At 45.3% G+C, this 27,463-nt stretch overlaps 1 protein-coding gene across 2 annotated transcripts in view; it reads left to right on the top strand.

Annotated features, from left to right (window-relative positions):
• The window catches only part of ACE2 (angiotensin converting enzyme 2), an 86,850-nt gene that overhangs the window by 27,217 nt on the left and 32,170 nt on the right, over nucleotides 1-27,463 (top strand). For both annotated transcript variants that reach the window (XM_068113735.2, XM_068113734.2), the window contains 6 exons: nucleotides 1,888-2,006; nucleotides 2,443-2,551; nucleotides 6,155-6,252; nucleotides 12,547-12,719; nucleotides 18,196-18,422; nucleotides 19,562-19,706. In XM_068113735.2, coding sequence (XP_067969836.2) covers nucleotides 1,888-2,006; nucleotides 2,443-2,551; nucleotides 6,155-6,252; nucleotides 12,547-12,719; nucleotides 18,196-18,422; nucleotides 19,562-19,706 — 871 coding nt within the window. The remainder of the gene's footprint in view (nucleotides 1-1,887; nucleotides 2,007-2,442; nucleotides 2,552-6,154; nucleotides 6,253-12,546; nucleotides 12,720-18,195; nucleotides 18,423-19,561; nucleotides 19,707-27,463) is intronic.

The following is a 27,463-nucleotide window of genomic DNA, read 5'->3' on the forward strand; positions in this document are numbered from 1 at the left end:
CCAGTGGGTGGCACGAGCGTCCAGGCGGAGAACTGAAATACATGCCCCGCCTTTCGGCCGATCGGCCACGCCCGGGGGCAAGGCGTGGCCTCGGGACATATATGCGGGCTCTAAGGTTGAGCCCGCTCAGTGCTGATATGCGAGTAATAAAGACTCTTGTTTGTATCCACGCGTTGTGGCCTACCTCTCTGGCAATCGAGTCGTGTGTGCACAGCACCACAATACTAACTGAAGTTAAAAGTAATAGTTTATATTTAAACTTACCCAGCCATGCAAGTGCAGTGGGTGGGCAGCTTATAGCAACAGCTATACAACTTATATACAGCAACAACTTATAGCTTGCAGCAATAGGCTTTTAAGTCACTGGAGGCCCATCGGTACTTCACTGTTGGCTTCGTGCAGACAGTACATCATGTCAAGTCTGCAACAGGGTTGATTATCTTGAAAGCTGATGTCCGTCCATCACAGCGGGCTAATGACCCTTCACATCGCCCATGGCTGGCCACAAACAGTGATGGAGTAGTGCAAGCTGCCCACTGCACTTGCATGGCCGGGTAAGTTTAAATATAAACTATTACTTTTAACTTCAGTTAGTATTTTCATTACATCACAGCTACTGAAAATATAAGTAAGTAACTGTTGTGTGTATCACGCATGTATATACATGTACGCGCGCATTGCTACGCGTGTTTGCTTTCATCGGCCGTTCGGTTGTCAGGTGTCAGCGGGTGAAAGTACCCGGCTGTACTTTCATACCTGGTGTGCTCGTGAGGTACATGTACACATCCGCGAACTGACCATCCGGCCAGGCCGTCAGGTCGTTGATCCACGCACTTGCTGGTAACCGGTACGGACAAATTGCAAGGCCAATTGCCGATAATTTGGTCTCGTATTTCTCTTTAGCTTCGCTTGGAAGATTGTCAAAATAGTTGTAAGACATGCTGATATAATTGGCCAGTAGTATGTGACGAAATTCGTAAGTTAAACCGTTGCAACAACACAAAATCTAGCACTTTCCTGCGCAAGTCTGCAAACACAAAGCACGCACACTGCAAGCACGCGGCGTGATTGTTTTTATCGCTCTAGGGCACGTGACGCCGTTACTAAGCGGAAGTGACGTCACTCTGCCCCCACCCATAGCAGAACACTTGCTTCGAGCAAGAGTAGACATCAAATCTGGGAAGAATCGGAAAGCTCATGCTCATTTGGGGACTCATCCTCCATAGGCGCCCGCGGAACTACGTAACTTCCGGTTAGTGCATCCTCACGACAACAGTCACGTGATTGGATACGTTGAAAACAAACCACAAAAGGGCACGTGTTACAGGCTCACAGCTGGAAGTTATGGAAACGGTGTAGGTTATTTAATCATAACTCGCTTAATTCTTGTCTGATCTTTAAAATTTTAACTTTCCGACAAGCTAGAAGTAATTATCTTTCTAACAATATAAAGTTTTATGAAAAATAATACGAAATGTTTGTATAGCCACCCACGGAACTACGTAACTTCCGGTTATTGCACCCCTTCGCGACAACAGTCACGTGATTGGATACGTTGAAAACAAACCACAAAAGGGCACGTGTTACAGCCGGTAGTCTCGCCCTCACCTATAGCTCCAGGCTGACTGGCTATGTCAGCCTGGAGCTCTGGACGACTTGTTCCCAATCGGAAAGAAATCGGTAACACGTCCTTCCTCATGGTAAGGGAAGTGCTGTTGAGCCATTTGAGGTACCGTAAGCTCAGCAGCTCTGTAGGCAGACCAGGTGGAGAGTCCCAGAGTTTCTGAATGTCACAGTCAGCATTACATTGCACCATGACCAACAACCGATTGTTGTGGTGGTGGTGATGGTGTTTGTTGCCACCATAACGTGCCACATCTTGTGCAGGTTACAAAGATTATGGTGACTACTGGCGTGCAAATTACGAAGTGAACATGGACAATGACTCGAACTACAGGTACACAAGAGATCAGCTCAAGAAAGATGCGGAAGATTTGTACAGGCAGGTAAGAGGAATCACTTGGCACCTACAGCTAAGCTTGTGATATATTTACCTTTACAATAGGTGTTATTGGCACACATTATGATAATAAGAATTATACGCTCCATTTGTGGGAAAGAGCAAGAAGAGCAGCTATCCTGGACTTGGGAAGGAAAGTCCACTGTCCACTGTCCAAGGTCTTTTAAGACTTATGAGGAACCGAGGGATTGCAAAGGAAAGACCTTCCACATGTCTGAAATCTGATGGTGTTCTCAAGTCTAGTAGGACAGACGGAGGAAAGACAGCTATAAGAATCCAATCCTTGAGTAAAGGCACACTAGAAATTTTCAAAATTCCAAAATTTGTGTATGTCTCTACCTGTCTGGCAAACACTGCAGGGAGATCAGCAATAATGAACCTAAAGCATTTTATATTGAACTTGTCCCACTCCTCCCCACCAGGTGGAACCATTATACCGGCAGCTGCATGCTTACGTGCGGAGGAAACTGTACAATATTTATGGTGACCAGTACATGAGTGTCAAAGGGGCCATTCCTGCTCACCTTCTGGGTAAGTACGCCATGTTTGCATTAAAGGTCTGCTCACTCTTTTTTTCCTATTAGGCCTATATGGAAAAGTTTTACCTTCCTTTGTAAGTCTGAAGGACTATGGATAAACAAGAATGACCGCATTGTGGTCACAAACTGACATAAAATATATAATTTTCGCATCCCCGATCCACTTTCGCTTGCCTCCTCCGTCCACTTTCGCCTCCTCTATCCACTTTGCCTCCTCCGTCCACTTTCGCCTCCTCTATCCACTTTGCCTCCTCCGTCCACTTTTGCCTCCTCTATCCACTTTTGCCTCCTCTGTCCACTTTCACTTCCTCTGTCCACTTTCGCCTCCTCTATCCATGTTCGCATCCTCTATCCATGTTCGCATCCTCTGTCCACTTTCGCCTCCTCTATCCATGTTCGCATCCTCTGTCCACTTTCGCCTCCTCCGTCCACTTTCGCCTCCTCCGTCCACTTTCGCCTCCTCTGTCCACTTTCGCCTCCTCCGTCCACTTTCACCTCCTCCGTCCACTTTCACCTCCTCTATCCACTTTGCCTCCTCTGTCCACTTTTGCATCCTCTGTCCACTTTTTCCTCCTCTGTCCGCTTTCACTTCCTCTGTCCACTTTCGCCTCCTCCATCCATGTTCGCACCCTCTGTCCACTTTCACTTCCTCTGTCCACGTTCAAGTCCTCTGTCTATTTTCACATCCTCTGTCAACTTTTGCCTCCTCTGTCCACTTTCACTTCCTCTGTCCACTTTTGCCTCCTCTGTCCACTTTTGCCTCTGTCCATTTTCACATCCTCTGTCCACTTTTGCCTCCTCTGTCCACTTTTTCCTCCTCTGTCCACTTTTTCCTCCTCTGTCCACTTTTGCCTCCTCTGTCCACTTTGCGTCCTCTGTCCACTTTGCGTCCTCTGTCCACTTTGCGTCCTCTGTCCACTTTTGCGTCCTCTGTCCACTTTTGCGTCCTCTGTCCACTTTTGCGTCCTCTGTCCACTTTGCGTCCTCTGTCCACTTTCACTTCCTCTGTCCACTTTTTCCTCCTCTATCCATGTTCGCATCCTCTATCCATGTTCGCATCCTCTGTCCATTTTCACATCCTCTGTCCACTTTTCCTCCTCTGTCCACTTTTGCCTCCTCTGTCCACTTTTGCCTCCTCTGTCCACTTTTGCCTCCTCTGTCCACTTTTGTGTCCTCTGTCCACTTTTGCGTCCTCTGTCCACTTTCACCTCCTCCGTCCACTTTCGCCTCCTCTGTCCAATTTTGCGTCCTCTGTCCACCTTCGCCTCCTCTGTCCACTTTTGCCTCCTCCGTCCACTTTCACCTCCTCCGTCCACTTTCGCCTCCTCTATCCACCTTCACCTCTGTCCACTTTTGCCTCCTCCGTCCACTTTCACCTCCTCCGTCCACTTTCGCCTCCTCTATCCACCTTCACCTCTGTCCACTTTTGCCTCCTTTATCCACCTTCACCTCCTTTGTCCATTTTCGGGTTACAGGACCTCCATTAAGCGCGAGTTAATTGGCTTTAAAAATCCGGTAATGGCCCGATTGGGAAACGCGCATTTAAAGTACAGGTACTCTTAAAAGATGAGCAGAGCTATTGGGAAACATGTTGAATGCGCTATTAAAAGATTAATTTGATGCACCTCTCATCCATGACATCTTCCGCTATGGTTATATCAGAACGAGCTGATTCATCACATGGTCACACGGATCATTTATGGGGCCATTGAAAAATTAGTAACGGCTATTTCAGATAAAATCTGATACTCCCCTCCCCTTCCAATCAACACTCGACCAAAACAAACAAAGCCAATGGAATTCTGACGGAATAAACCTGGGTAGTGTATAATCAGCAGAGGCCTACAGGCCTAGTGTCTTAGGCCCACCAGAAAACCAATATGGCGGCAATATTATTTCGTCTGGGTGTCATGGAGGGTGCAGTCAAGCGACAAATGTTGGTGGGGTCCAGCAGCTGTGCGACCGATGGGTGCACAATGCACATTTCAAAAATCGACCCCAACAAGAACCACAACAACAATCACGCGGACCTCGAGTAGACCTATGGTGCGTCGCAGGTAAAAAATATCGACCATTGTCACCTTAATGTTTTTTGTATTACCCAACCAACAAAATCGGTGGTGGGTGGTTAGTGTGCAGCCACCCGGCTACTGGTTGCATCATATTTCTGTGGGTGCGTCTGCCGCTGATGCAATGCCTCTCAATAACCAGTTATCTGGTACTCATTTTGCTGACGTCAGGATGACAGGCTGAGTCAACCCCACCTGGCGTTAATTCAACAGGATTACTAACTCAGGACCTTAGGATCCCAAGCCCACCACCCTAACCATTAGGCCAACACCAGATGATAACAAAATCGGTAAATTGAAAGGATGAAGTTCATGGCTCCTTAACAAAAAGGGAATCCAGTCTCATTCATCTAATTAATAAGTTCATCGTCTGTCGGAATTGTTCTTTCTTTCTGTGATTCAATGAAAACTGATTCTTTGTTAAAAAGAACATTTCAGAAGAGTACAGGAGGCAAAGTCTTCTGAAAGGACTATTTGGCAGTCCTGTCATGTCTAATGGTCTAGTTTGTAGATTCTTGTATGATTCTTGCGACAAGTAGTGATTGATTCTCCAATGTACATCATGTGATTGTGATGCCGAAGCAGTTTTTTGGTAAGCGTGATACTGGGTGGTTTGCCGATGCCTTCACAGGAGTAATTAGGGCAGGAATTGGAAATTTGTTCAGGGTGTGGATGTCGTGTTTTCACCCCAGTCTGTCTGTCTGTCTGTCTGTCTTAAAGTGTTATGGACAGATTTGGATGAAACTTGATGGAGAGGTTGGGTTTGTGACGAGGACGAATTGATTCGATTTTGGTGAAGATCCGGCTCCGAATACGATAATTTGTTTTTTAAACTTTAAGTGATTCTTTACCATTGCGAGATATGGCTAAAAACGATATATAGCACAATGTCTCAAAGAGTTATGATAAAATTATGATAAAAACCGATGTAGGGTTCAAGAAGGACCAAGAAGGCGTTTAGCATAACAGCATGTTGGTAGATGGGCCTGAAGCAATGCTGCACCATAGACAGCGATGTCATCACTCTGGACAGAAGGGTCCAGAGTGATGTGGTCCAGAGTGAACTGGCATGTCATCACTCTGGATTGAAGAAGGTACACCAGACCATGGTGTACCTTCTTCAGGCCCAACTACCAACACCAACAGAACAAATTGATTCGATTTTGGTGAAGATCGAGATCCAGATCCGGCCTATCAGTGGGGTACAAAACATAAACCGGTCAACCTGGTGGAGGTATGCAGGCTACCTAGTGACGTTGTCGTTATTAATGGACGACATGTCAGGTGGGCATGTTTTGTCATGAAGCCTTCTTTATGGTTTTTATTCTCAGTGCAGTAACTGCTTGTTATTCTCAGCTGATTTTATGAACACCTCAATTCCAGGATAATTAATTGTCATAAGAAGGCATTTAAAAATGGCAGGCTTACCTGATATTCTACTATATCAGCAAATCCTGTCGTGTTTAGTGAAGTTTGCCTCATCATGGTGGTCTGTGTGAATGGTTTGATGAATTATTCTTCGACAGGAGACATGTGGGGAAGATTTTGGACAAACCTGTACCCACTTGTCACTCCGTACCCCAGCAAGAAAGGTATCGATGCCACCGAAGAGATGATTGCAAAGGTGATGTCAGTCAGTACCTTTGTCGATATCGGTTTAATGCACTAACCGTTTTGCTCGCATTTCATTTCTTCTTGTGAAGTCACCCCATAAATACTCAACACACAAAGAGACCATTTGGACATCAAGATTGTGTTGTATCCACATTACATGACTTGTATAAAAAATAAAATAAAAACACCTTTAGAGGCCATTTTTCCCCGCAAAGTGGGGGTTGGCCTTTTTCGGGGACCGTGGTTGTTGTTGTTGTTTTTTTGGTCCCCTTTTTGAAGCAACGTTTTACAGCCGGATGCCCTTCCTGCCGCCAACCCTTTTTGTCGCCTTTTACGACAAGCAGGGAATTACCAGTGAACTGGTACTCAATTAGCCGACCTCGGAAGGATTTAACCCCCCTGGCGTTAATTCATCGATCGACCGGGATTCGAACCCAGGATCCATAGGATCCTAAGCCGGCACCCTAGCCGCTAGCCCAACACCAGGGTTCGACACCAGGGTTTTTTTTTCTTTTTTTTTTCTTCTCAAGACTGAACTCTCCAATCTGTCTCCCTCCTCCGAATCCTGGTGGCATCTGGTCAAATCTGTCTCCCTCCTCCGAATCCTGGTGGCATCTGGTCAAATCTGTCTCCCTCCTCCGAATCCTGGTGGCATCTGGTCAAATCTGTCTCCCTCCTCCGAATCCTGGTGGCATCTGGTCAATCTGTCTCCCTCCTCCGAATCCTGGTGGCATCTGGTCAAATCTGTCTCCCTCCTCCGAATCCTGGTGGCATCTGGTCAAATCTGTTTCCCTCCTCCGAATCCTGGTGGCATCTGGTCAAATCTGTCTCCCTCCTCCGAATCCTGGTGGCATCTGGTCAAATCTGTTTCCCTCCTCCGAATCCTGGTGGCATCTGGGCAAATCTGTTTCCCTCCTCCGAATCCTGGTGGCATCTGGTCAAATCTGTTTCCCTCCTCCGAATCCTGGTGGCATCTGGTCAAATCTGTCTCCCTCCTCCGAATCCTGGTGGCATCTGGTCAAATCTGTTTCCCTCCTCCGAATCCTGGTGGCATCTGGTCAAATCTGTCTCCCTCCTCCGAATCCTGGTGGCATCTGGTCAAATCTGTTTCCCTCCTCCGAATCCTGGTGGCATCTGGGCAAATCTGTTTCCCTCCTCCGAATCCTGGTGGCATCTGGTCAAATCTGTTTCCCTCCTCCGAATCCTGGTGGCATCTGGTCAAATCTGTTTCCCTCCTCCGAATCCTGGTGGCATCTGGTCAAATCTGTTTCCCTCCTCCGAATCCTGGTGGCATCTGGTCAAATCTGTCTCCCTCCTCCGAATCCTGGTGGCATCTGGTCAAATCTGTTTCCCTCCTCCGAATCCTGGTGGCATCTGGTCAAATCTGTTTCCCTCCTCCGAATCCTGGTGGCATCTGGTCAAATCTGTTTCCCTCCTCCGAATCCTGGTGGCATCTGGTCAAATCTGTTTCCCTCCTCCGAATCCTGGTGGCATCTGGTCAAATCTGTCTCCCTCCTCCGAATCCTGGTGGCATCTGGTCAAATCTGTTTCCCTCCTCCGAATCCTGGTGGCATCTGGTCAAATCTGTTTCCCTCCTCCGAATCCTGGTGGCATCTGGTCAAATCTGTTTCCCTCCTCCGAATCCTGGTGGCATCTGGTCAAATCTGTTTCCCTCCTCCGAATCCTGGTGGCATCTGGTCAAATCTGTCTCCCTCCTCCGAATTCTGGTGGCATCTGGTCAAATCTGTTTCTGGTGTTTGTTCCCCCTCCATCCCCTCCCTTACCTCAAACGGCTACACAGCTGACACCGCACGTGACAAAGCCAAATGCCTCAACTAACTCTGTGTTTGCCTCAAAGTCTTGTATCCCAAACCCATCTCTCTCTGTTCCCACCTTACCCAGTCGAACCCAACTGCTCCTGGACTCTGTGTCCTTTTCTCCTCACAATGACTTGTATACTGGTACTTATTTAATGAACTCTACTTAATCTACTTTATCAGCTTTATCAAATCACTTTCTTCAACACTAACTTAATAAGATGGATGCTAAAGGGGAACCCAAATGCTCAGACCACTTCGACGCTAATCTATCCATTGATACCCTACAGAATAGATATGATGTCTTTTTCTGATTTACGACTTTATAAAGTGGGTAATTTTGTTATTACAAGTCGAAATCTTCTTCTTCACGCTTATCTGTGACGTCACACCATAAAGCTGAGCGCCATTTTCATATTGTTTGCAGGTTACGTTGCAGTATGATTTAACTGAAACGGCGAATAATTTTCTAATTTTTACAAATATGCCGGGTCGATGCGTTCTTGGTAGTTGTAATAATATAAACCGACATGCTTTCATGCTCCACCAATGGCCAAAAGATCCTACGTTTGCCACAATTGGACGACGTTTTTCCCGAAATACGCGAGTGTGGATCAGGCGTACAAGATGGCCGCTTTTGTGCTTGGAACATTTTATAGAGAACTGTTTGAAAGAATAGGGATGGCGAAATCTTGTGGTTTTTCCACCACAATTGAGAGTGGATTAATTTTTTTAAATACAGAATCGAGGCTCGTGTAAGAGCTAACACGTTGAACATGAAAAGATACACAGACACATAAAACATACAATGAAGGGAGCGGGAGACAAGAGGGGGAGAGAAGGAAGCACACAAGCACAACAACAGAAGCGAACAGGGACCTCGGTAGATCTGTGGAAGGGGGGGGGGGCTGGGGGAGGAGGGAGGGGTACACGGTATAAAGCAAATGAACACTTCTATGAATTTCAGGAAATAAGTTGGGATTGAAAGAGGCGGATTTGGGGTGTTTTAACGGGTGTAGAAAAGATCAAGGTTTTGGATAGGGGAAGATAAGAGATGGTGGTGAACAGCTGTTATAAAGACCTGGAGGGAGGAGAGGGTTTGAAGAGAGTGTGGGAGTTTGTTCCAGAGGCGGGGGAAAAGAGGAATGAAGGAGTGAAGGTGAGCAGAGAATTTTGATTTTGGCAGTTTCACCAGAAGAGGGTCACTGGCAGATCTAGTGTGTCCTGCAGGAATATTTGGGGGACAGAGCACAGGCAGAGCAGGGGGAGCAAGGCCGGAGAGGAGTCAATAGAAGACAGAAAGATCACCTACCTGCCTGCGGTGAGAGAAAGCAAGGCCCTCAGAATCAGCTTCATCGTGGGAGATTCCAATGATTCTGAATATTTTGGTTTCAATCACGTGAAGCCGAGCTAGGTGTGAGGCAGGAGCACCAACCCAGAGGGGAGAGCAGTATTCCATTGAGCTGCGGATGAAAGCCTTGTATGTGCTGAGGAGCTCAGAAGTGCCCAGAAAGGACCGCACGACGGAGGATGCCCAGTCGGCGACTGGCTTTGGAGGCCAGCTTGGAAATGTGGTTTTCCCAGGAAAGATCATGGCAGATAGTGAGACCCAAAAGCTTGAGTGATAGAACTTCATGGAGAGGATTGTTCAGAACATAGATGGGAAGGTTGTCCAGACGGTCTTTTCGGAGAGACAAAGTGAGAGTGTGAGATTTGTCAGGATTGAAAGACATGCTCCACTTGTTTGACCAGTTTGTGATATTTTCCAGGTCTGCAGAGAGTGAGGAGGCTGCTGCCTGCCAATCTGAGGGTTGGGATATGGAGCGTCAGAGAGTGGAGTCATCAGCAAAGAGATAGAGAGGATATTCAAGAGAGCCAGAGAGATCATTGATGAAGATCACAAAAAACGCAAGGTCCAGAACACCACCTTGAGGAACTCCAGCCTGAAGAGGAAGGAGAAAAGAGAGAATTCCATTCAGGGCCACATGTTGACTGCGACCAGAAAGGAAGTCTGCAAGCCATGCGTGGAGGTTTCCATGGATACCATCGGAGGAGAGTTTGGTGAGCAGAGCGAGGCACCAGACCGTATCGAAGGCACGTGATATGTCAAGGCAGACAGCTCTGATTTCCTGTTTGGCATTCAGGACCTACATCCATTGTTGAGACAGCAGAAGCAGCATGTCCAGAGTAGAGTGACCTGGTCTGAACCCAAATTGATGATCCGAGATCAAGCCATTGGAGAAGAGGAAGGATTTGATGTCAGAAGCGATGATGGATTCCATGACCTTGCTGATATAATTGGGAGCAGGCTGATTGGTCTGTAGTTGCAAGGATCTGTTTTTGCACCTTTCTTGTGTAAAGCGGTAATGTTTGCTGATTTCCAAGCAGATGGCAGATGACCTTGAGCAAAAGAGAGGGTGAAGAGAACAGAGAAAGGGAGTGAAAGAGCGACAGAGCAGGATTTTAGGACCCGTGGGCGGATGCCGTCAGGTCCAGTTGCAGAATCAGAGTCGAGGTTTGACAGAAACTTCTCCAACTTGTCAGGAGAAAAGGACACAGAGTCCAGGAGCAGCTGGGTACGACTGGGTACGGTGGGTACAGAGAGAGATGGGTTTGGGATACAAGATTTTGAGGCAAACACAGAGTTGAGGCATTCGGCTTTGTCACGTGTGGTGTCAGCTGTGTAGCCATTTGAGGTGATGGAGGGGATGGAGGGGGAACAAACACCAGAAACAGATTTGACCAGATGCCACCAGGATTCGGAGGAGGGAGACAGATTTGAGAGTTCAGTCTTGAGAGTAGAGAGACATATTGAAATGCCACCCTCACGATGAAGTGGAAGAAACAGCTGTCGCACGAAACTAACACCATCTCTACCAAGCTACCAGATTATGTACACGGGTGATTATGTACACAACCTTGACCTATGTATATGAAGAGCTGAAAAACCCTATAGCTAACAATATCCACGACCACCCCACCTCCTCCCCCTCCACCATTCCCCCTCTTCTCCACCATCTCCCCCTCCCTTCCACCATGCCCCCTCTTCTGCACCATCTCCCCTCCCCTCCACCATTCCCCCTCTCCTCCACCATCTCCCCCTCCCCTCCGCCATCTCCCTTCCCCTCCACCATTCCCCCTCCCCTCCACCATTCCCTCTCCCGTCCACCATCTCCCCCTCTCCCCCACCATCTCCCCCTCCCCTCAACCATCTCCCTTCCCCTCCACCATTCCCCCTCCCCTCCACTATTCCCCCTCCCATCCACCATCTCCCCCTCTCCTCCACTATCTCCCCCCTCCCCTCCACCATCTCCCCCTCCCCTCCACCATCTCCCCCTCCCCTCCACCATCTCCCCCTCCCCTCCACCATTTTCTCCTCCCCTCCACCATCTCCTCCTCCCCTCCACCATTCCTCCTTCCCTGCACCATTTCCCCCTCCCCTCCACCATCCACAAAGCACGAACATCCGGACAAATTTGATCTTTAAATTGATTTTCATTCTGAAGGAGAGGAGATGTAATGTAATGCTGTTCCTGTTCCATGATTTTGTGAATTTATATACATGCTCTTGCGACTGAGCGGGATTGCGTGAGATCTCCATAGAGTAGGCCACAGCATATACGCCTGACGAATAAGGCAGTTATCTTACACCACAACACACCCCTCCCCCCTCCACCTCCCTTCACACTCCCCCATCAACCATCACCCCCACAATAACCACCACCATCGCACACCCTCCACAATCCCCCATCAACCGTGTGCCTGGGCGGGGTAGCCTAAGTGTTGTGTCCATTCCTCGTCGTGTCCGTGTCACATTTATTCTGGAGTTAAATACAACTGATTGATCAATTTATACAAAATCCTTGATAAACTGTCAATTGAACGGAAAAACAAAACCTACCAATCTGTAATGAACCGGCGTTTTCATCTGCACTACAAACACAACACTGCCATCTTCTTCACTGCCATCACGTTCATTGATTCGCTTGCACAAGGTTCGAAACGATTCGGATCTACAATTCCTCCGAAAGTGTTTCCATCGTTAATTTTGTCTCCGATAGTTTCTTCAAAATCCCACTGATTAGTTTGAACATGCTGAGAACCTTCAGAGTTGCCAATAATGGAGGAATCAGTATCGGAATCCGAGCTCGACATGCACTGTTTCTCTAGGCAAGTCGCTGTTAGGATTAACGTGAGTTCACAATGTGTCGTCACTGGCAAAATCAAAAATGGGCACTCAAGGTCTTTTTCGGCACTTTGTGATTGGCATAGAATTTTTTTTTTTTTAATTACCCTTCAAATTAGACCATGATTACTGATTTTTCAATGGTTTTTAGAAAAAAAAAGTTTGAGTTTGGGTTCCTCTTTAAATGTAGGATAAATAATTGCTGTGTGGACATTAAATGTGTTTAGTAAAATGCCCCCTTGATTTTAATACACATCTCTCCTTTCCTTCCTTTGATCCACTTCTTTCCTTTGTTTTGTAGAAGTGGACAGTGGAGGAGATGTTCCACAAAGCTGAGGAGTTCTACAAGTCGCTGGGGTTCCAACATATGGGCGATCCCTTCTGGAATTATTCGATACTGCAGCACCCCAAGGACAACAAAGATTTTGTCTGCCATCCTACTGCTTGGGACATGGGCAATGGCGAAGATTTCCGGTGAAACATCCAATCATATACTGCTTACTTATCATTCAGATAGCTTCACCACAGTGCTGCTCCTTGTGGTAGAAATTGGTTCTGTTGAAAATAATTCACACAAAAGCAAAGTTTTGTGGTAGAATATGATTCATTTTCAACAATAACAATTTTGTACAACCATTTGTGCAGGCTTAATGGGCCTAATGGCCTCCTCCTGTGTTGAAGTTCTTTGGTGTTTCTTGTATTGCAACTTGAACTAGAGCGAAGTTGACGGCATGGCATCGCAAATCCCCACGCTTCCCACCTAAAGCAAAGTTAAACTAGAACGGCACTCGGTAGAGCACAGTCCTCCGCCAGGCTGAACAGTTTATGTTTTGTATCCCACTGATAGGGCGGATCTGGATTCGGACCTGAACCAGAATCTAATTGGCTTGTTCTTGTCGCCTAACCAACTCATCCACCAAGTTTATTCATAACTCATCCATAACTTTTTAAAATAACATGATATATATCGCTTTACACCCGATCTCTCAATGGTGAAGAATCACTTAAAAATTAAATAATTATCGTATCCGAATCCATATTCAGATCTTCACCAAAATCGAATCGATTAGATCGTGTCACAAACACAACCTCTCCACCACGTTTCGTCCAAATCCATCCATACGTTTTTGAGATATCCGGCTATGTATTGAATTTAGCCCTATCTCTCAATGGTGAAGATTCACTTTAAAATTAAATAATTATCGTATCCGAATGCATATTCATCTCTTCACCAATATTGACCTGATTAGTCCTTGTCACATACACAATATCTCCACCAAGTTTTGTCCAAATCCGTCCACAACTTTTTGAGATATCCTGCTATATATCGTTTTGGCCCTATTTCCCAATGGTGAACAATGACTTTAAAAAGCCTACTTGCCGGATCCGAATCCAGATCTTCCCCAAAATCTCATCATTTCGACCTTGTCACAAACACTACCTCTCTGCCAAATTTCGTCCGTCCTCACTTTCTTTGGGACATGCTTTGATACAACTCTGCTTTGTTACAACCTCGCTTTCAAACAACCCCACTTTGATACAACCCCGCTTTCGTACAACCTCACTTTGACACAACCCCGCTTTCTTCGGACACACTTCGATGCAACCCCGCTTTGATACAACCCCGCTTTCGTACAACCTCACTTTGACACAACCCCGCTTTCTTCGGACACACTTCGATGCAACCCCGCTTTGATACAACCCCGCTTTCGTACAACCTCACTTTGACACAACCCCGCTTTCTTCGGACACACTTCGATGCAACCCCGCTTTGATACAACCCCGCTTTCGTACAACCTCACTTTGACACAACCCCGCTTTCTTCGGACACACTTCGATGCAACCCCGCTTTGATACAACCCCGCTTTGAAACAACCACGCTTTCATACAACCGCACTTTCATACAACCGCACTTTCATACAACCCCACTTTCATGGGACACGCTTTGATTCAACCCCACTTGGATACAACGATGCTTTCATGCAACCCCGCTTTCGTACAACCTCACTTTGACACAACCCCGCTTTCTTCGGACACACTTCGATGCAACCCCGCTTTGATACAACCCCGCTTTCGTACAACCTCACTTTGACACAACCCCGCTTTCTTCGGACACACTTCGATGCAACCCCGCTTTGATACAACCCCACTTTGAAACAACCGCGCTTTCATACAACCGCACTTTCATACAACCCCGCTTTCATGGGACACGCTTTGATTCAACCCCACTTGGATACAACGATGCTTTCATGCAACCCCACTTTCATCATAATTAAAGGTACACTCAAAAATCACATGGCTCAAGAAGATAAAATGTAGAGTGTCTTTTTCTTCACGCAATAACATCTGCTACCTTATAGACCGTACAACCAATCATGTTGCAATTTTAAATACTTGTTCCACTTTATGACATCTACATTTGTTTAAAGTTTCATGTTGATCAATCAAGTGGTCAAGATAATTTTTTTTTTAATATTTCCCTTCTATTATTTATGGCTGCCAAACCGAACAACCAATCGTGTTGAAATGTTGCACACTTATTCCAAATGACCCTTGATCCCTTCTACGTTGCTTTAAAGTTTCACTTCTATCAATGAAGCGGTTCAAGAAATATAGATTTTTAAAGATTTTCGTTCAATTTTATATATCGCTGCCAATCCATGTGAGCTATCGCAAATTCAGAAAGGGCATTTTAGCATGCCAACATGGGGAACATAATTGTGACGTTTCCATTCGATATGATCAAAAATGAGGGAGAAGCTAGGTTTTTAATGTTTATGCTTCAAAACGTCATAGCTCCTAAACCATGTGACTTATGACGTCATGGTCACTGAACTTTGTTTCATCATGGGTATGTGATTGTGCATGCAAAGTTTGGCCTCGATCTGTTCAGTCGTTTCGGAGAAAATGTGTTTTTAGCGGTTTTCAAGGCTTTTCCCTTAAAACAATATGGCAGCCGAACCACGTGGCCCATGACATCATTATTTATTTTTTCTGCATCAATGTATACTGAGATAATGCTCAAGAAATTTAATCGTGATCGGATGAAGTTTTTGCTTGTCGAATTATGACGTCATAATGGAGGCACCTATGACATCATCATTCACATATGTTATTCTCCATGGAGAGTTCTTTACAATGAGCCATTTATCAATTTTTTCTACGCAGCACTTTTGGAGATATAGAGGTGAAAATATTTTCGGTTTTTCCAAGATGGTGCCCGTACCACGTGACCTGTGATGTCATAATTACCATTAAAAGATTCTCCAGGCCGAGTCACTCCTATTGTGAAAATGTCCCGTCAATCGGTCCAACTATTGGAGAGAAAATTATTTTTAAAGGAAATAAATCCAAAAAATGGCAGTGGCACAATCAGTTAGATGGCCTGAGAAGAATAAGTGTTGCGTTTCTTCTTCTTCCAACAATAACGACTTCTGGCTTCCAGACTGTACAACCAATCATGTTGCAACTTTAAACACTTATTCCGCTTGATGACAGCTACATTGCATTAAAGTTTCAAGTCGATCAATGCAGCGGTTCAAGAGATAGAAGCTTTTTAAGATTTTCTTTCAATTATTTACCGCGACCAAACCATGCAACTTATCGCAACTTCCCAAGTAACGTTTTAACTTCCTCATATGGGGAACATTTTAATAAGGTTTCCACTCGATATTGTTGCGGTTTTAGAACCCACACTTTCTTGTAAATATGACATCATTACATCATTAAAAGGTTAAAGGTTGCACCCCATAGCTAGGCCACAAGCAACACGTAGGCCACCATAGGACTTCAGTTATTTCATTAGTATGTGTATTAGATAAGGCCGTGTTTCCAATAGTTGAATCTGCGTTGTGTCAATCAAATAAGAAGTAGGCCCATTCTGTTCATTTTGCAGCCTCCCTCTCCAAGCGATGCCATTACGCACCCTCCAGTCTGCCCATGGCCCTCCCAATTTGTTACACGCCTTTGTTAGCAGCGTTCGCTGCCTTGAGCTGGAGCTCGCTCAAACGCCGCCATAAGCCACGAGGTTAGGCCCGAGAAAGGGGGCGGAACGCCAGGAAGAAGGTGTGGCCACGTCAACTCACCATCAGGGCGTGGCCGGGAAGCGATGCCCAGCCAACCAGGGCTGAGGTAGGATCGCCGACAGGCATGGCTTTGGGGTTCGTGGAGTGATCGCTTGGTGAGTTATAAAAGCGAACGAAAAGCCCTTTTAGAGGACTGCGCATCGGACTGTCGTGATTGCAAGGACCGACTTATGAGATATACGGCACGCTTGATGAGAACTTACTTACTGATGGGAGAGAGCGCATTTGACTTACTGGGAGAACGCGCGTTGCATTGAAAGGACTCGTGCAGTGGCGCTGATGAAAGGAGGACCTTATCAAAGGAGTACATTGGAGAGGGGGCGTTTGGCACCTTTGTATAGTGCACATATTACGTACGCAGCGTACCAGCTTCCCCCCCCCGTTATATAAATTGTCCGGTCGCATTCCACTACACGCGGAGAGCTGCTGCCGTTTTCCATCTGCTGCACGGTACGAGTCGGGGACCGGACGAGGTGGACGCTATCGCCGGACCCTCTACCTGTTCCACCTTACCATCTACAATCCCCGTGTGAGTGTGTATGTTTGTCCGGGGTATTAAGAATAAGACTGTCTAAGGCTGCCCTGTGTAACTGCTTCTTCCTCTTCCTATCCTGTACATTTCTTTCGTTTCCTCTTCTCCTTCTTGTACATTGTGAATAAATTGCCCTGTTCTTTCTTGGTTTCCTCTTATCCGATCGCATCCGTCTTTTCTCTAATTGGGTAAACGTGGCACGATTAGGAACCGCCCAGAATCGGGTTTAGTCCTTTGTTAATAGCTCGGATCGCGGATTGCTATCCGCTCGGCATTTTCCATCATATCCGTGGTTCGAGCGGGAGTTATTCCCTCGTTTCTGGCCGGCGTTAGTAATTAGGTAGTAGTGAACCCCTCGGCCTAACAAACCCTACCTAACGCCGCGCCGGGAAGGACGGTATAACGTCCAGGACTCGGGTCGGCCAGATAAAAGGACAAGGGGATTAACCACCCCCCCCCCCCCCCTTGATAAGGGGAGAGCCGACGGCCGAGATCCGTAACAATATCTTCAAAAATGAGGGAGGAGATAGCTTTTAAAGATTATGCTTAAAAACGTCATAACTCCGAAACCATGTGACATATGACATCATGATCGCTGAACTTTTTGTTTGTCATGGGTATGTGATTATGCATGCAAAGTTTGGGCTCGATCTGTTCAGCCGTTGTGGAGAAAAAGGGTTTTAGTGTTTTTCATGAAAAACAATATGGTGGCTGAACCACATGACCTATGAGATCATTTTTTTTTTCTGCATCAATGTATCCCTAGATGATGTTCAAGAAATTTCATCCTGATTGGATGAAGTTTTGTACTTATCGAATTATGATGTCATAATGGAGGCACCTATGACATAATCGTTCACATGGCTTATTCTCCATGCATAGTTCTTTACAAAGAGACATGTCTCAATTTTTTGTGTGCAATGCTTTTTGAGATATAGAGGTGCAGTTAAAAAAAGGTTTTTCCAAGATGGCACCCGTACCACGTGACCTATGATGTCATAATTAGCAGTAAAAAATTCTCCAGGTTTAGCCAATAACGTGGTGAAAATTTCTTGCCAATCGGACCAGCGGTTGCAGAAAACATTAATTTTATAATTTTCGGGCATGAAAAACAGAGGCGGAAGAATAAGAAGAAAAACCATGGGAATTTTAATAGGTATTCCTCTACATTATAAATGTAGAGGAAAACGAATGAGATAAAAATCCAAGCAAACTGCTTTAGCGGGTCACCTAGAATTGAAGTCATCCATTTATTCATGTCTGCATTTTGATCCCTTACCCCAGGTGCATTGAAGCCAATATCATTCTTACCTTTTCTCACCATTCCTAACAGAATCCAAATGTGTGGCAAGGTCAACATGGAAGATTTCCTTACGGCTCACAGTGAGATGGGACACTTGCAATATGACATGGAGTACGCATCACAGCCATTCCTCTTTCACGATGGGGCAAACAAAGGATTCCACGAGGCTGTCGGAAAAACTGTGTCACTCTCTGCTGCCACATTCAAGCACTTGAGTTATCTTGAACTTCTTCCACAAGACTTCGTTGAAGATAAAGGTTAGTTTGTTCTTTATTCTTTCTCATTATAGTGCTCTTCACCTCTATGACTGGTGTTAGTTTCCACTTTCTACATTCTAATTCAGGAGAGACAAAAAGGAAGGGAATGAGAGATGTGCATCAATATCCAGAGAACCTTTCACTTAATGCCTTGAGGTATATTTGCGTATATTTGTTATGTTTGGCTGAAACATTCAATACCAATGCTTACCTCCAGCAATTAATTAACCTACATTGAACATCCACATTACTTTATACCTAACTGCAGATAGGACGGTCTACTTAATGTCCTCTCTCTGTAGAGGCATTGTCACATGGATGGCAACCACCCGATAACCACAACCACAATCAAAGCAATTACTGACCACGCTGGAGACTATGCTCCAGCGATGCCAAACTGTCGCTATTTATCTACGAACCGACGGCGGGTGGTAGCGTCAGTCCATACTCTAACAAGACGCTGATTATAAACCAGGATTATTAATGAGTTAGCCCTCCAGGTATATAAATGAACCCCAAACGTCAGCACAGCAAAATGGCAGTAACATGAGGGACACAACATCTCTTAAGAGATAAATAATTTATTACAAAACAAACACAAAAGCGACAGCAACCCTATGGGTAGGAGCATGCCCGGCCAAATCCCCGAGTGATTGTGGACCGAATCATCAGCGTCATCACCCTGGCATGCGTTAACATACCCTTTTGAGGCAATACGCCATTGTCCTGCTCGACCTTAGACGGGAGTCATTCCAAATATGGGCAAGCCCTGCATGCTCCAGAAGATTGCTTTGAGGAGTGGTAAATCACTTCCCGCTCCATCTCTCCCACCTCCCCCCACCATCATAATGGGAATGAACCATCTAGAATCTAGATCCTTCTCTCTCACCCAATTTCTTTCCCATTTCACTGGGGAGAACAAACTAAGACAGGACGCCTTATCCGAGTCATCATCTAAGTTGTACAATGTTGTCTCCGTGGTGGTACGAAGGACACCTTACTCTAATCACACGTACTTAATACTTGTTAAGAACCCCTATGTGAATAAAAATGGTGGTTAAGGCCTTATCTAGCTGTGCTCATCATTATGCTAACCCTATTGATAACTAACTCAAACTTTCCCTGTGTGGCGTATTCAGAAACGGAAATAAATTTCCTGCTGAGACAGGCCCTGAGTGCAGTGGCATCGCTGCCCTTCTCACTGGCGCTGGAACAGTGGCGCTGGGCTGTGTTTTCAGGAGAATTCTCTACAGTGAGCTGGATGTACAACTGGTGGAGGGAGAAGTGAGACATTTTTATTTCATACCAGCAAAAGTACCCGTCACTTTGCTTACGGAATCAATTCAAAGACAACATGTTGTACTTCACAAACATTCTGCTCTATTTACTCTATAATTTGCCGGATGTCATCTCGCATCTGCCTCTCTTCTCCCCCTGCGTCTGGCTCCTCTCGTCTCCCCCTGCAACCTGATCCTCCTCTTCTCTCCCTGCATCAGCCCATGTCCTCTTCCCTTGCGTCCCAACGCTTCTCTTCTCCCCCTGTGTCCCAGCCCCTCTCTTCTCGTACTGTATCGTGACCCCAGTTTGTGAAGCATATATCAACAAATAAACAAAAATCAAGTTTTATATATTAGATTTGCTCATCCCTTTATTTGGGTGGCCTCAGACTTCTGCCTCGATCACTCCCGAAATAATAAAAATAACCCCATGTACATACATGAAGCAAAAACATGCCAACTGTTTATGTGCATAAATAATACATTGTGGGATATATAATACAGTATACTAGCAACGGTACCCGTCCTACGGGCGGGGCTTCAATTGGAAAGCCCAAATGAAAAGGCAAAATATCAGGAATTGAAGGCTTTTTTTTATTAGAACGATTCATAGAAACATCCGTTGAATCCTATCACACGCAAATCATCAAAATCTAAACAGTACATGGCGCCCATTTTGAAAAAAGATTGAATTCTGCAAAACGGAAGTGGCTGCTACACGTCTTTCTCAGTCGCACGTTTATGTGTGAAGAGTGCATGCCGAACCTGTAACACGGAAGCGGCCGCTGCACCTGTTTCTCAGTCGCTTTGCACACGCTGCCATGTTACTTCGGAGCCGCACGTTTATATAGGAAGAGTTCGTCAGGAGTCGATCTACTCTCTCCTGGTATGCAGAATAAACATTATTTGTAGAATTTCAACAAAAGCCACATCACTGTTCATATCGGTAAATATTATTCCATCGTGTTTGGAAAAACTGGAAAATTGTAAAACTTGGAAAACTTGGAAAAACAATATAGCCTATTTTACTCCCCGGGGTCCCAGGAATACCCACCCAAAATATCGTTGCGATCGGTTTAGCTGTTTTTGCGGTACCTTCGAACGGACGGACGGACATTTGGCGAATTATAATAATACTAGCAGAAGTACCGGGCGTTGCCGGGTGGGGGAGGCGGGGAGGGGAGGGGAGGGGGAAAGGGGAGGGGAGGGGGGGAAGAGGAAGGGAAGAGAGGGGGGAACGGGAGGGCGGACAGGGGGGACAGGGGGGAAGGGGAGGGGGAATGAGGGGAGTAGGGGAAGGGGGTGGAGGGGGGAAGGGGGAGGCAGGAGAGGAAGGGGAGTGCTCACATTTTTGAGTGAATGTGGCTCACGTTTCTGAGTGAATGTGGCTCACGTTTCTGAGTTAAGTGTGATGCCGATCAGGAAGAAGAAGAAGCCGTACTACCAAATTCGTACACTTCCGGAATTGTTTGATTTATTTGTATTCAAATGTCTGGTAATTGTTTGTATTTATTTATGTGAATGTGTACTTGTGTATAACTGTCATTAATTTAAAAAGGCTTCGGCACTATCGAGCGATATACTGTATATATATATTTTTTAACTCCAAAAAAACGAACTTTTTTTTTTCGATTTTTTTTTGCCTACATCACTCCCAGGCACTCACTGATGAACCTCTGAAAGTTTGATGAAGATCCGTTCAGCCATCTCTGAATAAAACGCGGACACACACACAGACAACTCGCATTTATATATATATATATAAATCGGGATTTAAATTTAATTCAAAAATTGATCCAGACGTCTATTCTCTTTCAAACATTCAAACCGGCAGAGGTAGTTATTTATCACAGCATCTGTATAATTTTCACCCTTTTACTCGACTCCGTTTCGCTGTTATTTGGTGGAGCAAAAAGTCAACTGAGCTTTATAGATATTTAGATGCTTGTTTGTTGTATCCGCATTACCAAACCAAACCAATATGCTACATCACGCTCACCATGTGGCTTAGCACTCAAGAAAGTAGTCCAACGAAAAAGTTGATAAGGAGTTTTAAGGACCGGCTAGCTTGGCAAGTGATAGTAAGCTCATTGGTAATGGAACACACCCCCATGGTCTATGCAGCTTCCCTTATGAAACATTATTTTTAGGATCACAATGCTAAATGGAGGATATTCTTTAATTAAACGATCTCTTTGCACTGTAACCTTTATTTAAAGACTTTCAGTGTAGTCTACTGTTATTAACAACGCTGACATGGTTTGTTCAACTTTGTGATAAACCTAAGGTCGTATCTTAACACATTATTAAGCAAACAAATTTTGTGTTGTATTTAGAAATTAACAAGTCAGGAGACGACGATGGTTCACGAGCGAGCGGTATTCAATGACAAAGGACGGACTATAAACGAAACAGGCCCGGAAATGTCAAAACGAACGTTACTGGCCTTGAAATGAGATAGAAAATAATGTATAATCAGTTCTGAGGTTAGTTAGCTACACAATACCGAAAATTTGGTGAAAAATGAAATGAAATGAAAAATAAAAAATGAAAAATCGAGCTCCGTGGGGCTAGACACGTGACATTGGCCTAACTAAATATCGAAACCCCTGTCAGATTCCACCAAACCCCTCGGAGAAGATGTAGCTTGAACTCGAATACCCCCTAAAAATACATCTTTTTCGGGCGTGGCTCCGCCCACAATGGGCGCAATACGCCCACTCTAGGCAGGACACAACTAGATCATGATATCAACCTCCCACCCAAGTTTCATCAAGATCGGATGATATCATCGGGTAGTTATGCTGCGGACAGACAGACACACAGACACACACACAGACAGACGCACACACATGACGAATATAGTGGTCACTTGATAACGCGTGAACCAAAAATGTATCTCGTTTGGTATCCTGCTCTTCTTCTGGTTGAATGTTGAGCTTTGCCTGTGTGTGCAGCTTTTCAAACGCAGCGTGGGAAGCGGCCACCGGAAACGGAAGACAGCTGAATGCACTCTTAGGCAAAGGTGCAACATCGGGTGGCGGAGTTTTGGATTTGTCTAAAAAGAGGGCAAAATATCCTACTTGCGAAATAACATTTTGCATCAACATTATTCATGCCTGTTCTCCCGTCATTTCACAAGTAAATGTTCATCTTTCCAAATGCAGCATGGGAAGCGGCCACCATAAACAGGAGACAGCCAAACGCACGGACAGACACCATGGCTCACATTATATAATAGATTGTGGGAAGAGGTAGGATTAGCTGAAATACACACCAATTAAAATTTGTTTTTTTTTCTTCATCTGGCGAAGAGCTAATGTTTAAAATGTCAGCAGTGTCTCGTTTCCCACAGTGGTGAGCATACTCATCACCTTTTAGTTGGTAAATCCATTGTTTATATTGTCCACCAATGCAAGCTGACAATGGCTTTCACAGAGACCAGTGTTCTGTCCTATCCACTCAACCAACCACTAATCCTCTCACGAATCAACACATTCCTCTTAATTTGTACATATTCCTCTCTGACTACCTACGTCAGCACATATCTCAGCATCTTGCCTACTTACAGAACCAATGGCAGCACCATGTGGACCCCGAGATCCAGCAAAGCTGCCCTTCAGTCTTCCAACAGTTGTGCATCTTTGTATCAGTTTTAGCCCGATCACTCAATGGTGAAGAATCACTTTAAAATTCTACCATCCCGATCTGAATCTTCACCAAAATCTAATCAATTCGTTCTTGTCACACTCCCAACTTGTCCATAATATTTCATCTGAATCCATCCACAACGTTTTGAGATATTCTGCTTACAGAAAGACAGGGGTGAATACTTCACCACCGTCCACCTTTGGTGGTGGAGGTAACAAGTACTTCGGTAAGACATGCAATGCCGTCAATGCCGACTGTGCCGACTGCCTCAGAATGGACTTGTTGAGGAATTGAATGCTTGCATAATCTTACCTGAACATTCTGAAGTTCAGAGTTTGCCTTTCTCATGGTCTTGTTTTGTCATCTCTTCTCTGAAGCTCAGAGTTTGCCTTTCTAATTGTCTTGTTTTGTCATCTCTTCTCGAATACCTTCTGTGTTGTCTCCTGAAAGTGGCATGTGTTCACTGACGAATTGATTCTGAAATCAAATCCTTAAAATCCAAGCTGTGAGCTCATTCCATTTGCCTTCTTTTCATCTTTCTGTGGAGCTTTCTTAGTCACCCAACCCTCATCTACAGGTGTTCAGAGTCACTGTCCAATAAACACATTAAATCCCATCTTCACATCTCACCGTTTTGACATTTAAATATTAATCTAAGTTGTACGATTCCACTTACAAAAACGTTTCCTCTGATTTTTCTTGATATCCCAAAGAAATCTGCTGAGATTCAAATCAAATGTTTTTTACGGTGTAACCTGTAGTGCAAAGCCATATAGAACAGTGTTTGTCATGTCCGTAGGTACAGTATGTATGTCCTTCACAAATGTACTCCAATCAGAGCTGAGGATCTGGTCACATGGCAGGGGTGATGTGATGTGATTATGTCTGTGATGTCATTACGGTGTACGACGGCTGACTCCACACACTGCCATTTTCATTCCAATGATGTTCAGGCTGATCATATCGTCAAACCTGTCATATATCACAATCGCCATGCTGTACTTTTACGTATTTCATTCAGTATGAAACACAAACAAGCCGATTGTTAAAATAACCATCAAATATCGAAAGCATAGACATTGCGGGTCTTCCAACGACACAGTATGTATAGGCCTTAGGCTTCATGCCTCACCTTCAGGCTGCTTCGGACAAATTAGCCCAGGTTTCAAAATAGAGTAAAATTGTTTTTGTAATAATAATAATTGTAATGAAAATGATTCAAGAGACCTTGCTCCAAGATAAGAGGCTTTACTGAAATCAAGCTTCACATCCTACACACATAGACGAAAATCTCATTAGTCCTACAAAGCATACAAAAGCATAGATAACTAAATATCGCGCACAGCCCCAGCAGGGGTCTCCATGGTCGTGGTGCTCGGCTCGCTCGACTCGTCGTCCGAACCCTCTCTGCGGGAATCCCGGCTCGCAATAAACCGCGTGGGCGCTCACTCGGTGGCAGATTCGTGATCGTGATCCTCAGCATAGGCCATAGTGCCAGCAGTTATGAATGGCCGGCCGTACGTTTCATATCTGAATTGAGCCGATTGGAGGACCCGGGCTTGGTCAAAAGCCGTTTTGAAGGTCAGCGTTTTGTCCCGAGGAGGCGCTGACGGATTGTGGGAGACTGGAGCCCAGTTATGAAAGCATCGCGTATTAGATCATCAGTGCCCTCCACGGCCAGGCAATCTGGGATGGGAAGTCCTTGCCAAGCAGCCACAAGACCTGCGTGTATTACTCTAGTGATTCCGTAGATTCCTGCCTGCGCATCGCTAGAAGATGCCGAGCGTAAATCGTGCTTCGAGGTTTAACATAAAGAGCTGTCAAGGTCTCCACTGCTTCCGCATAGGTCTTGCAGTGGGAGATGTATTTGTAGACGGTGTGAGACACGTTGCAGGACAGGATGTCCTGCAATGTCTCTGTGGGTCTGTGATATCTGGGACAAGTTCCGTATAGAGCCCCAAGGAATGCAGCCAGTGGGTCCACTGGTCGATGGCATCACTTGCATTAGGGTCGTTGCAAAAGTGAGGCATAATAAACCAGTGTCTCAATGCAATCTCTTCAATTCCATGGTGACAGACAGCTTAGAGACTTAGAGTACTTCAAAATAATTTAATACTTATATTATTTGCTAACTGGTATCTCCACCCAGGTCATACTATCCTCTTCAACTAAAGTATCAAAAAAGTCCGTCTATGCTGCTGTTAGATTTTTGGTCTTGTTTTAGTAAGAGTCAAGATGATGTCTTGATGTAATGATACGTCCTGGTTAAATCATGTTTGTTCCACTTTAATTACTATAGACTGTGTCCAACATATTGTTATGTCGGTGGGGTAGTGATATATAGAGTCAGGTAGATTTGTGTAGGTATCATGCTCCGACTGTCGTGAAGAAGAAGAACCACCACCATGTAATAAGTAGAGGACCTGTTTCGCCTGGTTGTCAGATTAAGGTGTATCTTTGTCCCCATTATGAGGAATTGGGCATGTTAACTGGTTATAGGGATTATGTTCATTCCCCGGTTTGTCAAACCTCAGTGATTTATTTCCTTTGGCCCTTTTGGCACCACACCATAGACACTAGTGAGAAAATGCCCATTAAACCACACTTAATAATAATAACCAACCGGAAGCCAGGCATCAAGCACTAGGGCTAACAACCCCACCTGGTAGGCACACATAGCTCAGGCAGGCTGAGAGCCACGCCCAGAAGGATCGTGATTGGGCGGGAGTTGACCAACAGGAAGGTCAGAGCAAGAAGGCGCGCACTGATTGGTGAAAGAAGGGCGAGCAAGAAGCGGCGCGCTGACTGGTGGAGAGCTGAGCATGCAGTGGTGGCCTGCGGGCTGGTTGGTGGAGAGTCACAGATGACGTCACGAGACGGCCGATAAAAGAATGTGCTGACCGACATCTTGCCCTTGGTATCGGACTCTGGTGAAAGACGGTTGAGCGCTGACGATTCTCCCCCCTGTCTTGACGTTCTGGGCCTCAGTTCTGGCGGAAGCGGTTGTGGGCTGGCATTGTATCCTCGTTCCCCTGTTCATCTGACATGAGGAGGAAGAGCCATAGATGGAGAGCTGCAGTTTTGCCAGGCAGAAACAATGCATGGACAAACGCTCGGGAGGCCTTCATCGAGACATAATGAGGCCTGTTTCACGCCAACGTGTGTTTTGCGCGCAACACTACCAACACCCCGGACCCGTTTGCAGATCCTGACGAGGTTCAAGCCGATTGAGCTAAGTGCAAATAACCACACGTTTTTATTTTCCAGGTTATCCTTCCCTTCGTCTGTGTTTCTAAGTCTGGTGAGGGAGCGCTCCATTTAGGACTTTAGTTATCGTTGCACTTTTCTTTGCCCCGACATTCTGTTTAATAAACCCCTTTGTTATTTTCTGTACATTTTAAATCCGGTTTCGTTTTGAGTTACTTTTTGCAGGTTGAAGACTGCCCGGCGGGATCGCTCAGGTAAGGACTTCAGCTACCTCCCCTCCCCTTTCTTCCTCCGGTGTATATGATAAAAATCCGCATTTGATCAATGCCTCGGAGTTAAAGCTCGCTATTGGCCATTCATGATCCCTGTGGCATTCATCTGGGGTATCACATGACAATATGTAACATGCTCAGAACCCTATGTTTGTAGATGTACTTGGCCTCACATTTATCGGTACCCTGGCAACTTTGTGATGTGTTTGGAAGGATGTCCTAACAAATGTTTTGTGAAGAGTGATGTACGATAATCCAGCTGGTTGTTCAGCTGAGCGGTTAAAGAATTGTTTCTTAATGATTCCCCTGGCTACTCATTAGCACCAACGTGCCACTTGTCAAATGTCGCAAGTGTGAAACACCACACAACAGGTTAAGGGAGGTCTTCCTCATGCACTGGACTATAACAGACTGGTTTTAAGCTTTTGCTTACAAAAAGGTGTACATTATGCACTACCGTTGTACACAATTGGTTACAAAACATAATTTACCATATTTAGAGATAAAACATTAAAGTGAAAATTGCAATGTCCATATGGTGCCGCGTGTGATGGGCACAAGATGGCAAAACATGCTAACTGGGTGCTTAAACACAGTAATACCCTATAGGCATCATATACATTATACATAGTAT

Source organism: Myxine glutinosa, chromosome 4, assembly GCF_964187855.1.
Source record: "Myxine glutinosa chromosome 4, kmMyxGlut1.1, whole genome shotgun sequence".
NCBI classification, from domain to species: Eukaryota; Metazoa; Chordata; class Myxini; order Myxiniformes; family Myxinidae; genus Myxine; species Myxine glutinosa.